General features: G+C 42.0%; 1 protein-coding gene across 1 annotated transcript in view; it reads left to right on the top strand.

The window, feature by feature from the left end:
* Positions 1-11,028, top strand: part of LOC142015199 (up-regulator of cell proliferation-like) — a 29,407-nt gene extending 18,379 nt beyond the window's left edge. The window contains 4 exon segments of the mRNA XM_074998614.1: positions 391-447; positions 3,311-3,367; positions 8,386-10,978; positions 10,980-11,028. Coding sequence (XP_074854715.1) covers positions 391-447; positions 3,311-3,367; positions 8,386-10,978; positions 10,980-11,028 — 2,756 coding nt within the window.
* The last annotated feature ends 1,388 nt before the right edge of the window (positions 11,029-12,416 follow it).

The raw sequence follows: 12,416 nt of genomic DNA, 5'->3' as shown, positions 1-12,416 counted from the left end.
ACTCCCCCTCCCCAGAGACAGGCACCACCAGACCTGCCTCCCCTCAACATACTGAATGTGGCAACTCACCAGAGTCGCTGTCACAGGAACTGCAGCAGCCACCCCAGGGCCTGAGCTTGGGCTGTGTGAGCCACTCTGAGGCCTGAGCTGTGGCCACAGGAGCCACCGCCTCTGTCTCCATGTGCTTGTCCCACCGAGTGGTGGGGCGCATGCAGGGAGTGGGCCATGGGCACTCATGCATGCAGTGTCAGAGCCTGGAATTGCCACACCACGGGGTCCTGTTTGCTACATGTGACAAGTGGTGAACATATTGGACACCTTGGTGATAGTGCATGAATTGTATGGTGTACCATTGATTTAACTGGTTGACAACTGTGTTCTTGATTTCAGCTCCATCTGGGTCAGAACTAGATGAGACAGAGAGTCTCCTACAAGGTTACTCTGAAGGTAAATCTATCTGTCTAGATAAGATATTTGTTTGTCCTCTGTTTCCACAGTATTTGCGTCCTGCACAATTTCTGATGTATTTATCATCCAAATGCCCTGGTGTGATAGGCACTGATATTACGCTCAGTGTACAAGCGGAAAATGAAGAAGAGAAAGACCATATTGTGTTTCTTGAAACTGGGGGTCCTGATCCCTCAGGGGGTACAAGGTGTCAGCATCCCCTCCAATTAAGCAAACAAGCTGTCAGCATCCAGCCCAAACTCTGCTTCACCTCTGACATTTATAATAGTGCTAAATATAGAAATGTGTTTTTATTTTAAAGGAAAGGGTTGACACTCAGAGGCTTGCTGTGTGAATAAGGTCACCAATACAAAAGTTTGAGAACCATTGCACTAAGTGAATTGCCCAAGGTCATAGAGGGAGTCTGTGGCAGGGAAATTATTTCAGATTTCCCAAATCTCAGGCTCATGTACTAACCCTTTCACCATCCCCAAAAACCTGCATTTTGTGTTATTCCTTGTAAGAAGAACATGATTAGAGTTTGCAAAAGACAAACAAATTTGTTCACATTTTATATTAATTTGCTTTAGCTGAGTTCATATGCTCTTTGAGTTTCCCTTCCTTAAATATTCATATGATAGTTTTATTATCACTAATGTTCACAGAAAGTGACTTTTAAGCTCATTCATTTGGATATTTCATTTGGGAAGCGTATTTTACTTGAGTTTCCCATGAACAGTTACCCTGGAAGCTGATTATGACTTATGTTCATACAATTAGAAAAAAAGATACAATATCACATGGCTGATACAGTCAGACAATCACAACTAAACAGAGCTTGAATAGTAGATAGCCAACTGAATGAGAGTGGCTGTGTCTACACTACAGCAATCCTTTGAAATAAGTTCTTCTGGAAGATCTCTTCTGAAAAAATGTCTTCCAAAAGATTTTATCCACACACAAAAAAGTGGATGGAAAGAACGACCTGCTCTTTCAAAAGAGAGTGCCCATATAGCCCCCGCTTTTTTGAAAGAACAGGTCAGGAATCGAAAAATCTGGAGCCATGAGAACTGCTATTTCAAAAGAAGGGCCCCCGTAGAGTCCACATATGCTTTTCCCAAAAGAATTTTTCAGAAAAAAGGTGCTCTTCCTCATCTGGGGCTGGGTACACGAGCTCTTTCCTTTCGAAAGGGGCAAGTTAATGAGCAGATTTGAAAGATGCTAATGAGGCGCTTCCATAAATATGCAGCGCCTCATTAGCATAATGGCAGCCGCAGCGATTCGAAAGTGCGGCTTTTCGAATTGCGCGTCGCCCGTGGAGATGGGACCTTCTGAAAGGACCTCCCCCAGTTTTCGAAAGCCCTTCTTCCGATCACCAGATAGGAAGAAGGGCTTTCGAAAACTGGGGGATCCTTTCGGAAGGCCCCGTCTCCATGGACGGTGCGCAATTCGAAAAGCCGCACGTTTGAATCACTGTGGCTGCCTTTATGCTAATGAGGTGCTGCATATTCATGGAAGCACCTCATTAGCATCTTTCTAACCCTCTCATTAACATGCCCCTTTCGAATGGAAAGGGCTCGCATAGACACAGGGTGGGAGAGGAAGAGGGACATTGGAAAAACTGCTGTGTTCTCTTGATTTAGTTTCAAAAGAGCGCATTTTGTGTGTAGACACTCTGCAGGATCTTTCAAAAGAGCCCCAGCTGTTTTGAAAGATTTTGCTAGTGTAGACATGGTTAGTAAGCCTACACAGAGACTTATTCCAAAATAAGCTATTCCAGAATATCTATTCTGAAATGTCTTATTTGAAATAAACATGTTACACACAAAAGCTGTGTTTACATAGTCCCTTCCTTTTGGAAGGAGCATGCAAATGTGGCTGATTGAAAATGCAAATGAAATGCAGATTTAAAAATCTCACACCTCATTTGCATACTCTCATGCAATTGTGTTTCCAAAAGTGATGTTTTTGGAAAAAAAAAACAAAAAGCAGCCATATAGGTGGGGTTCTTTTGAAAGCAAATCCCATTTTCTAAAGATTCCTTCCTATTTTGTTTCAGGAAGAAGGGATCTTTCAAAAATGAGGTTTGTTTTCAAAGGAATCATGTCTACATTCTTTCCCATAAGTTACAGAAGTACGGATTGGATACATGGACTGTGAGATGCATAGAAAACTGGCTTGATGGACAGGTCCAATGGGTAGTGGTCAATGGCTCAGTGTCTGGTTGGCAGTCAGTTTCAAGTGGCGTGCCCCAAGGATCAGTTGTAGGGCCAGTACTGTTCAACACCTTTATTAATGACCTGGATGAGGGGCAGCAAATTTGCAGATGACACTAAGGTAAGGGGTCAGGAAGATACATTGGAGGGTAGATATAGGGTCCAGAGTGACCAAGAGAAAATGGATGATTGGGCCAAAAGAAATCTGATGAAGTTCAACAAGAACAAGTGCAGAGTCCTGCACTTGGGACGATAGAATCCAAATCACTGTTACAGGCTGGGGACTGACTGGCCAAGCAGCAGTGCAGCACAAAAGGATTTGGGGATTACAGTGGATGAGAGGCTGGATATGAATAAACAGTGTGCCCTTGTAGCCAAGAAGGCTAATGGCATATTGGGGCGCATTTGGAGAAGCATTTCCAGCAGATCTAGAGAATGAAAGAAATGAAAGAATGAAAAAAATGCAAATAACAAAGAAAATTTGAAAAAAATCACCATATGATTATAGATATTCTGCCAATAGAAAATGCTAATTAAGTGGGTAATTAGTATTGAATTATCCAGTCAGTTCTGCCTGCAAGATACAGAATGGCTAGAGATATGTAGTATTGGTTCCATAAAGCTTACTGCTATATTCTTGATTTCAGGTTTGTGTGGCTATATACATTATGAAAATGAAGTCCCCTTACAAAGTGAACCACCAGGTAACTATCCTTAGATTAATTCAGTGTAGCTAAATGCTGTTACTGTCTAACACCATTCCCTACCAAGCAATGCTAAACAAAACCAATCTAGTTGACATTTCACATGCATTGCCTTATGCCAAAGTACATTTTGTTTCTCTGAGACTGTAGAAGGGAATTAAGAATTACATAATTTTAGCATGGGTTAGATATGGGCAATGCTTTTTTGTAAGAAAAGAGGATTTGGTACTCAGATGGTGCCCTGCCCCTGTTTCAGCCAATCCCATGACTGGAGCTGCTGTGGTGTCAGCACTCAGTACTGGTAAGTACCAGCACTCAAAAAGCACTTGACATAGGTATGACATATTCAAAAAGATCCAAGCAATATGTAGCTTTGGACAAACCACATCCTTCACAGGCCAGGTGTTCCTTCAGTTCAACTAACTGTCTTAATTTATTTACTGTGTGCCTTTTTTACCTTGCTGTTGCAGGAAAGCTACTCCCATAAAAATGCAAGGAAAAATAACAAAACAAAGAAATTTCAAGAAATATATACCCACATCCCTCTAATATTTTATTGGCAAAGTGTTGCGCCTCGTGAGATTTCATAGTGCAAACTGACTAACCTGTGAGAAATCTTTCAATGATCTTTTTGCTACAACAAAACTAACCTAAGATTCAGTAGTGCTCTAAATAATGTCTATTATTAATTATTATTATTTGTATTACCATATCCCCCAACCCAACCACAAAGCAAAACACCCCAAAACCCTGCCCCAAAGGGTTTATAAACTAAGTCTAAAATGAGACGAGATGGAAATAGAAAGACAGACATGGACCCCAATGAAACAATAAGGTTGTATTTATCATAAGAACATAAGAGCATAAGAACGGCCATACGGGGTCAGACCAAAGGTCCATCTAGCCCAGTATCCTGTCGGCCAACAGTAGCCAATGCCAGGTGCCCCAGAGGTGAACCGAAGACAATGATCAAGCGATTTGTCTCCTGCATCCATCTCCCGCCTTTGACAAAAGGCTAGGCACCATACCTTACCCCTTGCTAAGAGCCATCTATGGACCTAACCTCCAAACATTTATCGAGCTCTTTTTCAAACTCTGTTAGAGTCCTGGCCTTCACAGCATCCTTTGGTAAGGAGTTCCACAGGTTGACTGTGCGCTGTGTGAAGAAAAACTTTCTTTTATTAGTTTTGAACCTGCTACCCATTAATTTCATTTGGTGTCCTCTAGTTCTTATATTATGGGAAAAAGTAAATAACTTTTTTGTATTCACTTTCTCCACACCATTCATAATTTTATACACCTCTATCATATCACCCCTCAATCTCCTCTTTTCTAGACTGAAAAGTCCCAGTCTCTCTAGCCTGTCCTCCTATGGGACCCGTTCCAAACCCTTAATCATTTTAGTTGCCCTTTTCTGAACCTTTTCTAACACCAATATATCTTTTTTGAGGTGAGGAGACCACATCTGCATGCAGTACTCAAGATGTGGGCGTACCATAGTTTTATATAGGGGAAGTAAGATATTCTTCGTCTTATTTTCTATCCCTTTTTTAATTATTCCTAACATCCTATTTGCTTTACTGACTGTCACTGCACACTGCGTGGATGTTTTCAGAGAACTATCCACTATAATTCCAAGATCCCTCTCCTGATCTGCTGTAGCTAAATTTCCCCCCATCATATTATATGTATAATTGGAGTTATTTTTCCCAATGTGCATTACCTTACACTTACCCACATTAAATTTCATTTGCCATTTTGCTGCCCAATCACTCAGTTTGCTGAGATCTTTTTGAAGTTCTTCACAGTCTGCTTTGGTTTTGACTATCCTGAACAGTTTGGTGTCATCTGCAAACTTTGCCACCTCACTGCTTACCCCTTTCTCTAGATCATTGATGAATAAGTTGAACAAGATTGGTCCCAGGACTGACCCTTGGGGAACACCACTAGTTACCCCCTTCCATTGTGAAAATTTACCATTTATTCCTACCCTTTGTTTCCTGTCTTTTAACCAGTTCCCAGTCCATGAAAGGATCTTTCCTCCTATCCCATGACCACCTAATTTACATAAGAGCCTTTGATGAGGGACTGTTACAAAGGCTTTCTGGAAATCTAAGTATACTGTGTCTACTGGATCCCCCCTGTCCGCATGCTTGTTAACCCCTTCAAAGAACTCTAATGGATTAGTAAGACATGACTTCCCTTTACAGAAACCATGTTGACTTTTGCTCAACAAATCATGTTCTTCTATGTGTCTGACAATTTTATTCTTTACTATCGTTTCTACTAATTTGCCCGGTACTGACGTTAGACTTACTGGTCTATAATTGCCAGGGTCTCCTTTAGAGCCCTTTTTAAATATTGGTGTTATATTAGCTGTCTTCCAATCATTGGGTTGGAGCTGATTTAAAGGATAGGTTACAAACCACCATTAACAGTTCTGCAATTTCACATTTGAGTTATTTCAGAACCCTTGTATGAATACCATCCGGTCCCGGAGATTTGTGACTGTTTAGCTTATCAATTAGTTCCAAAACCTCCTCTAATGACACTTCAATCTGGGACAGTTTCTCAGATTTGTCACCTATAAAGGATGGCTCAGATTTGGGAATCTCTCTAACATTCTCAGCCACGAAGACTGAAGCAAAGAAATCATTTAGCTTTTCCGCAATGACATTATCTTCCATGATTGCTCCTTTTATGTCTCTATCGTCCAGGGGCCCCACTGCTTTTTTAGCAGGCTTCCTGCTTCTAATGTACTTAAAAAACATTTTACTATTGTTTTTTGAATTTATGGCTAACTGTTCCTCAAAATCTTTTTTAGCTTTTCTTATTATATTTTTACATTTAATTTGGCAGTGTTTATGTTCCTTTCTATTTTGATCACTAGGATTTGACTTCCACTTTTGAAAAGATGCCTTTTTATATCTCACTGCCTCTTTTACAAGGTTGTTAAGTCATGGTGGCTCTTTTTTAAGTCTCTTACTGTGTTTTTTAATTTGGGGTATACATTTAAGTTGGGCCTCTAATATGGTATCTTTGAAAAGTTTCCACGTAGCTTGCAGGGATTTTACTCTAGTTACTCTACCTTTTAATTTCTGTTTAACTAACCTCCCCATTTTTGTGTAATTCCCCTTTTTGAAATTAAATATCGGAGTGTTGGACTGTTGCGGTGTTCTTCCCAACACAGGAATATTAAATGTTATTATGTTATGGTCACTATTTGCAAGCGGTCCTGTAATAGTTACCTCTTGGACCAGATCCTGTGTTCCACTCAGTACTAAATCAAGAATTGCCTCTCCCCTTGTGGGTTCCTGTACCAGCTGCTCCAAGAAGCAGTCATTTAAGGCATCAAGAAATTTTGTCTCTGAATCCCTTCCTGAGGTGACAGGTACCCAGTCAATATGGGGATAATTGAAATCCCCCATTATTAGTGAGTTTTTTATTTTGATAGCCTCTCTTAGTCTCCCTTAGCATTTCAGCATCACTATCACTGTCCTGGTCAGGTCGATAATATATCCCTAGTGCTATATTCCCATCAGAGGAAGAAATTATTATCCATAGTGATTCTATGGAACATTTTGATTCATTTAGGATTTTTATTTCATTTGATTCTACATTATCTTTCACATACAGTACCACTCCGCCACCCGCTCGACCCATTCTGTCCTTCCAATATATTTTATATCCCGGTATGATATTGTCCCAATGATTATCCTTATTCCACCAGGTTTCCGTGCTGCCTATTATGTCAATCTCCTCCTTTGATATGAGGTACTCTAATTCACCCATCTTATTAGACAGACTTCTAGCATTTGTGTAGAAGCACTTAAAAAACTACCACTATTCATATGCCTGCCCTTCCCTGATGTATTGGATTCTTTTATATGTGATTTTTTCTCATCTGATCTGGCCCATACTTATCATCTCCCTTCTTCTCTTTCTGACTGAATTCTAGAGAATCTCTGTCCGATCCACGTGCTTGTCCACACCAATCGGCTTTCCCCCATCTCTTAGTTTAAACACTGCTCTACAACCTTTTTAATGTTCCATGCCAGCAGCCTGGATCCACCTTGGTTTAGGTGGAGCCCATCCTTCCTGTATAGGCTCCCCCATCCCAAAATTGTCCCCAGTTCCTAATAAATCTAAACCCTTCTTCCCATTGAGACTATGAAGTTCTGCCTGCCTACCTGGCCCTGCGCGTGGAACTGGAAGAGGCATGCAAATGCCTTTTGGAAAAGGCATGCAAATGTGACTGATTGGAAATGCAAATTAGGGCTGATGCAAATGAGGTTTATTTGAAAGAAAACCATGATTTCGAAAGCACCTTTCTTCCTATTTTTTTTCAGAAAGAAGGGTTTTTTCAAAATTGGGGTTTCCTTTCAAATGAACCTCGTCTACATAGCTGTTTTGGCTTTCGAAAACAGCTCTTCTGGAACAGCAAGTGCCGCCGTTATGTAAATGAGGTGCACAAGATGTAAATCAGAACCTCCTTTGCATTTCCAATTGGCCACATTTGCATGCACCTTCGAAAAGGGAGGGGCAGTATAGATGCAGCTTAAGTGACAGAGACCTATTCTTAATCAATAGACAAGTTCTGAGTTTGTGCAAATGTGTAAGAGAAAGAGAAAGCTGCCAGTTTCAGTGGTGAATATAAAGTTTTATTGCTTTTTTATTCCCTTAGCCCTTCAGAACCATCAAAGTTTTTGGAGTCAGAAATAGGTAGTCATGAGCCAAAACAACCAAAAAAACCACCAGGGTTCTCCCAGAGTCCAGGCTGAGCTTTTAGCACTGGCATTTTGAAAAATCTGTTGTTCCATTTGATTATAGGGTACAATAAATGTATAATGCAAAATGTCGCTTTCAAACAGTCTCTTCACATAGTGCAATCAAACTCAAGATATGCATCAGAAGTATGTTTAGGGAGTCAGACAACTCTACTAGAAAAGAGAAAGTTAGAGAGCAAGAATAAAATAAGCATTATTAGTAAATGTATCTATACCCTATTCTTTTTTCAGGGAAAGGGACACCACTTCACGAACTCCTAGAAAGGATGAAAATGGAGAAATATAGCAAGAGACAGCTTACCCTCAACCACGTCTTAGGAAGTGTCGAAGACCAGACACCTCGTGCATTAGAGGATTTACCTTGGCATTTTCTAAGAAAGGTCATAGCGCTGAATGGGACAGCCAGAAGTACAACCATAATGCCCAACACATCTGAGGAACTAGGAAGCAATCAAGAGAATGAACAGGGTATTGATGAATCAATTTTCTGTCCTAGTGACTTTGACACTACTGATTCTCTGCACCCCCTGGATGTTCTCTGTGCCGTTCTGTTTTGCTCAAACAGTTTCCTACAGCAGGAGCTACTGTCCAAAATGTCCATGTGCCAGTTTGCCCTGCCTCTGCTGCTGCCCGCCCTCGACACCCCCAGGTGCACCCTAATGCTGTGGGCCATGAAGGACATTGTGAGGAAGTGGAGGCCTCACTCCCTGGCAGAGAGCAGAGGGTTCAGGGAGGAGAGCCTTGTGCTCACCAAAATGCCGACCATTTCCTTTGTGCGGCTGGGGAGCTGCAGCCTCTCCAAGTCCCAGCTCCTCAACGAGGTTCTCAGCCCCTCCCAGCAGCACCACGATTTCTTCGTCCATCGGGACATGGAGTCTGGGAACATCCCTCGGGAAATGGCAGATGGGCTGGTTGAGATTGCCTGGTATTTCCCTGCTGGGAGGCAGAATTTGGATATTTTCCCAGAACCTGTCTCAGTTACAAACTTGCATGGAGATCTTGAGTCCCACTGGCCTCAGTTTCGCTTTTTAACAGAGGTCTCTTCTGCAGTATTCATCATTACAGAGAGCATAAGTGAAAAAGAATGCACACGGTTATCCAATCTGAAGGATCTGAACACTAAATTCTACTTCATTCTTACTCCTGTGGATGAGAAATGTTTTGAAACTCCCCCATTTCTTAAAAAGTTAGCCCCACTGCTAAACTTCAACACATCACACATATTGGTTAAAAAGAAAGCCACAAATAAGGCACAATTTGTGAGAAAGGTGCAATCCACCATAGGAAGCATAATGAGCTCCTCCCAGAAGAGAGTGAATGTGGAAGACATGGCCGTGACAGCACGTAAAGTAGGAATGCAAGTAGATGAGGACTGGGCCGAATGTCAGAAGGCAAAGGAGTGGATTGAAGAAATTACTGCAGAAATAAAAGATATTGCAAAGTACAAAAGGGAAATGCTCAGACTCCAGGGGAAACTCTGGAAAGATTTAGCTGAAGTGGAGAAACAGCTGTGCCAAGTGAATGGGCAAAATGACAGCCCTGTGGAGATCAGTCAAGGTGAACTGAAAAAGAAATGGTTGGAGCTACGCACAGAGCAGAATAAATGTGATTTTACTGATGGCCCAGCTAAATTTTCTGAAGGAGTTGTGCATCAAGCTGCAGTAGGGAAATGCTACTTCCTGAAGAGGTTTAAATTGAAGCTGGATTCCATTGTGAGGGGAAATCTTTATAAACTGCAGGAGGAATATGAGAAGGCATGTGATCCCATAAAACGAGCAGAATTAGATGAATCATTCTCTGCCAGCTCTTTAGGGGTAGAGCATTTCCTGCGTGAGTTGGGACAATTTTATGAGGCTGAATGTGCAATGGTCAAAGAAGGCAAAATGCTAGAAAGCCAAAGAAAATTCAACCAGTTTCCAAACATTGCGGCTGACCTGATGCGGGGAGGCTTGCCCATGGAGCTGCTCGATGGGGATGCAGCCAACATCCCCCTGCAGTGGGTGACAGATGTTCTGACTGAGCTCCACACCAAGCTGGGGGAAAGGTCCAGAATGCTGGTTCTATCAGTGCTGGGAGTGCAGGGCACTGGGAAATCCACCCTCCTCAACACCATGTTCGGGCTGCAGTTTGCAGTGAGCAGTGGCCAATGTACACGAGGAGCCTTCATGTCACTCACTGAAGTTACTGGAAACTTAAAGGAGGATCTTCATTGTGATTTCATTCTGGTGATAGATACACAAGGTTTAAAAGCTGCTCAGCTGGCCCACCTGGAGGATAGCTATCAACATGACAATGAACTGGCCACATTGGTGATTGGATTAAGTGACATAACCATCATTAATATTGTCATGAAAAACGCAACAGAAATGCAAGATATTCTGCAAATTGTGAGTCATGCATCTCGCAGGATGGAAGAAATAGGGCAGAAGCCTATCTGCCAATTTGTGCATCATAACATGAATGATGTCTCTGCAGAAGAACAGAACATGAGAGACAGGAAATATCTTGTGGAACAGCTGAATGAAATGAAAACACATACGAAAAAGAAAGAAAAAGAACTGAGAGAAGTGGCATCTTCTGATGTCATTGACTGTGTCCCAGGAAAGCACAGCTGGCACATTCCCAGCCTGTGGCACGGAGTCCCTCCAATGGCTCGAGTGAATATAGGGTACAGTGAGAGTGTAAGTGAACTGAAGAAACTCTTGGTTGATCATATGAAAATCCATTCACTTAAAAAGGTTCCCAAAGACATTCCACAATTTAATGAATGGATGACAAAGTTGTGGAACTTTGTGAAACATGGAAAATCCATATCCACCAAGAATCCTGTATCTGACCTCCTATAATCAACTGACTAAAAAGGATTCTGGGTAGCAACGGGACATTCCAGTTGGATTCATTTTAATGTTTTTCCATTTTTGGCACTCTTCCTTCCTACTCTTGAATTTTTATACTTTGAGAGAAATTCTTCCAGTATTTTTGTCTTGTGCTTATGACAAAGAATTAATTTGAAGCTTTTTACTCTAGGTTATCGTGTTATCCATACATTCATTCTGTAATCACATCTAGTCACTTTGGTTTCTGAAACATCTCAGAACTACATGCCTCTCTAAAATCTTAGGGTAAACCTTTGGCTCCACTCAAATCATCACCCCAAAAATCTTATCTCTCACAGAAGCTTATGTCCTCATAAATTTGTTAAAATGCTGTCAGTCTCTTTTTTTATTTTGAAACAGGCCAGCACTCCTACCCCTTTGAAATCTAGCTTTACTCTGGTTAGGATTAGTAATGATAGCAGTGCTGGAGACGTGGTATTACGGACATAAGTGTTTGGGTACGTCCCCAGTATCTCCATCCACTGGGCTTATACTGAGGCAGTAACGTGGTAAAGCCTGTGCTATTATGTCTTCACTGCGTTATATTATCATGCTTAGCACACTACAATAATACTTTCATCGCTGTGTAGAAATAACTTTAAATTATTGCTTGAGAACCTAAACTTGCATCCCTTTACTCCTCTAGAGACAAGACAAAATCTCTATGGAGGATTGTGTCAGGAGTGAGAATGTTGTATTAATAACAAATTTGGGTAATTACTGATTTAAATCTTTATTGTCCTAAAACAAAACACAGGTTGATTGTCTTCTCATGCCAGTTTCCTGCTAATGCATTTCCACTGACTCCACTGAAGCTACTACTGCTTTATGCCCAGACTTTCAACAGAGATGAAAAAACAGGAATGTCCCTTGTAATGTCCCTCTGGTAGTGGCAGTGGCTGGGGGACTGGGAAAAGCCTGAGACAAGATCTAGAGGTGGGCCTTGCTAAAGCTTCAAGGAGTCTGTCCTGGCCAGGGAAAGGACCCCACCCCATTTGATATGAGAGGAGAAAATGTCAGTGCCCCCTGCCAGCACTAGGTGCTGGGAAGCTGTCAGGGAGGCAGGAAAGTCCCTGCTGATCAGTGGATCTTGTTTGTGCCCCATGGCCTCGCCCTGGGGAGGGAGAGCTTAAATTATCTCTCAACTCTGCCTCCAAATTCCAGCCCTCTGACAAATTCTGAACCCCTCCTTCCCACGCCATCTTTGATTCACCCCCCTTCCCCCTGCCAACCCTTCTGGAACCTTCTGTGAGGTGACCGTTAAACCAGAGTAACTCTGGGCTGGCGCGGGGGGTGGGGGTGCGGAGAGTTCATGGGGTGACAGACAAAGTGACAGGGCCAGGGGGTGAAGGAAGGGCATGCTTCAGGGTCAGGGTGTGTGTAAAC

This window comes from Carettochelys insculpta, chromosome 6 (assembly GCF_033958435.1).
Source record: "Carettochelys insculpta isolate YL-2023 chromosome 6, ASM3395843v1, whole genome shotgun sequence".
In the NCBI taxonomy this organism is placed as follows: Eukaryota; Metazoa; Chordata; order Testudines; family Carettochelyidae; genus Carettochelys; species Carettochelys insculpta.
The sequence above is the reverse complement of the archived record's forward strand: the minus strand, read 5'-3'. Positions and strand labels throughout refer to the sequence as shown.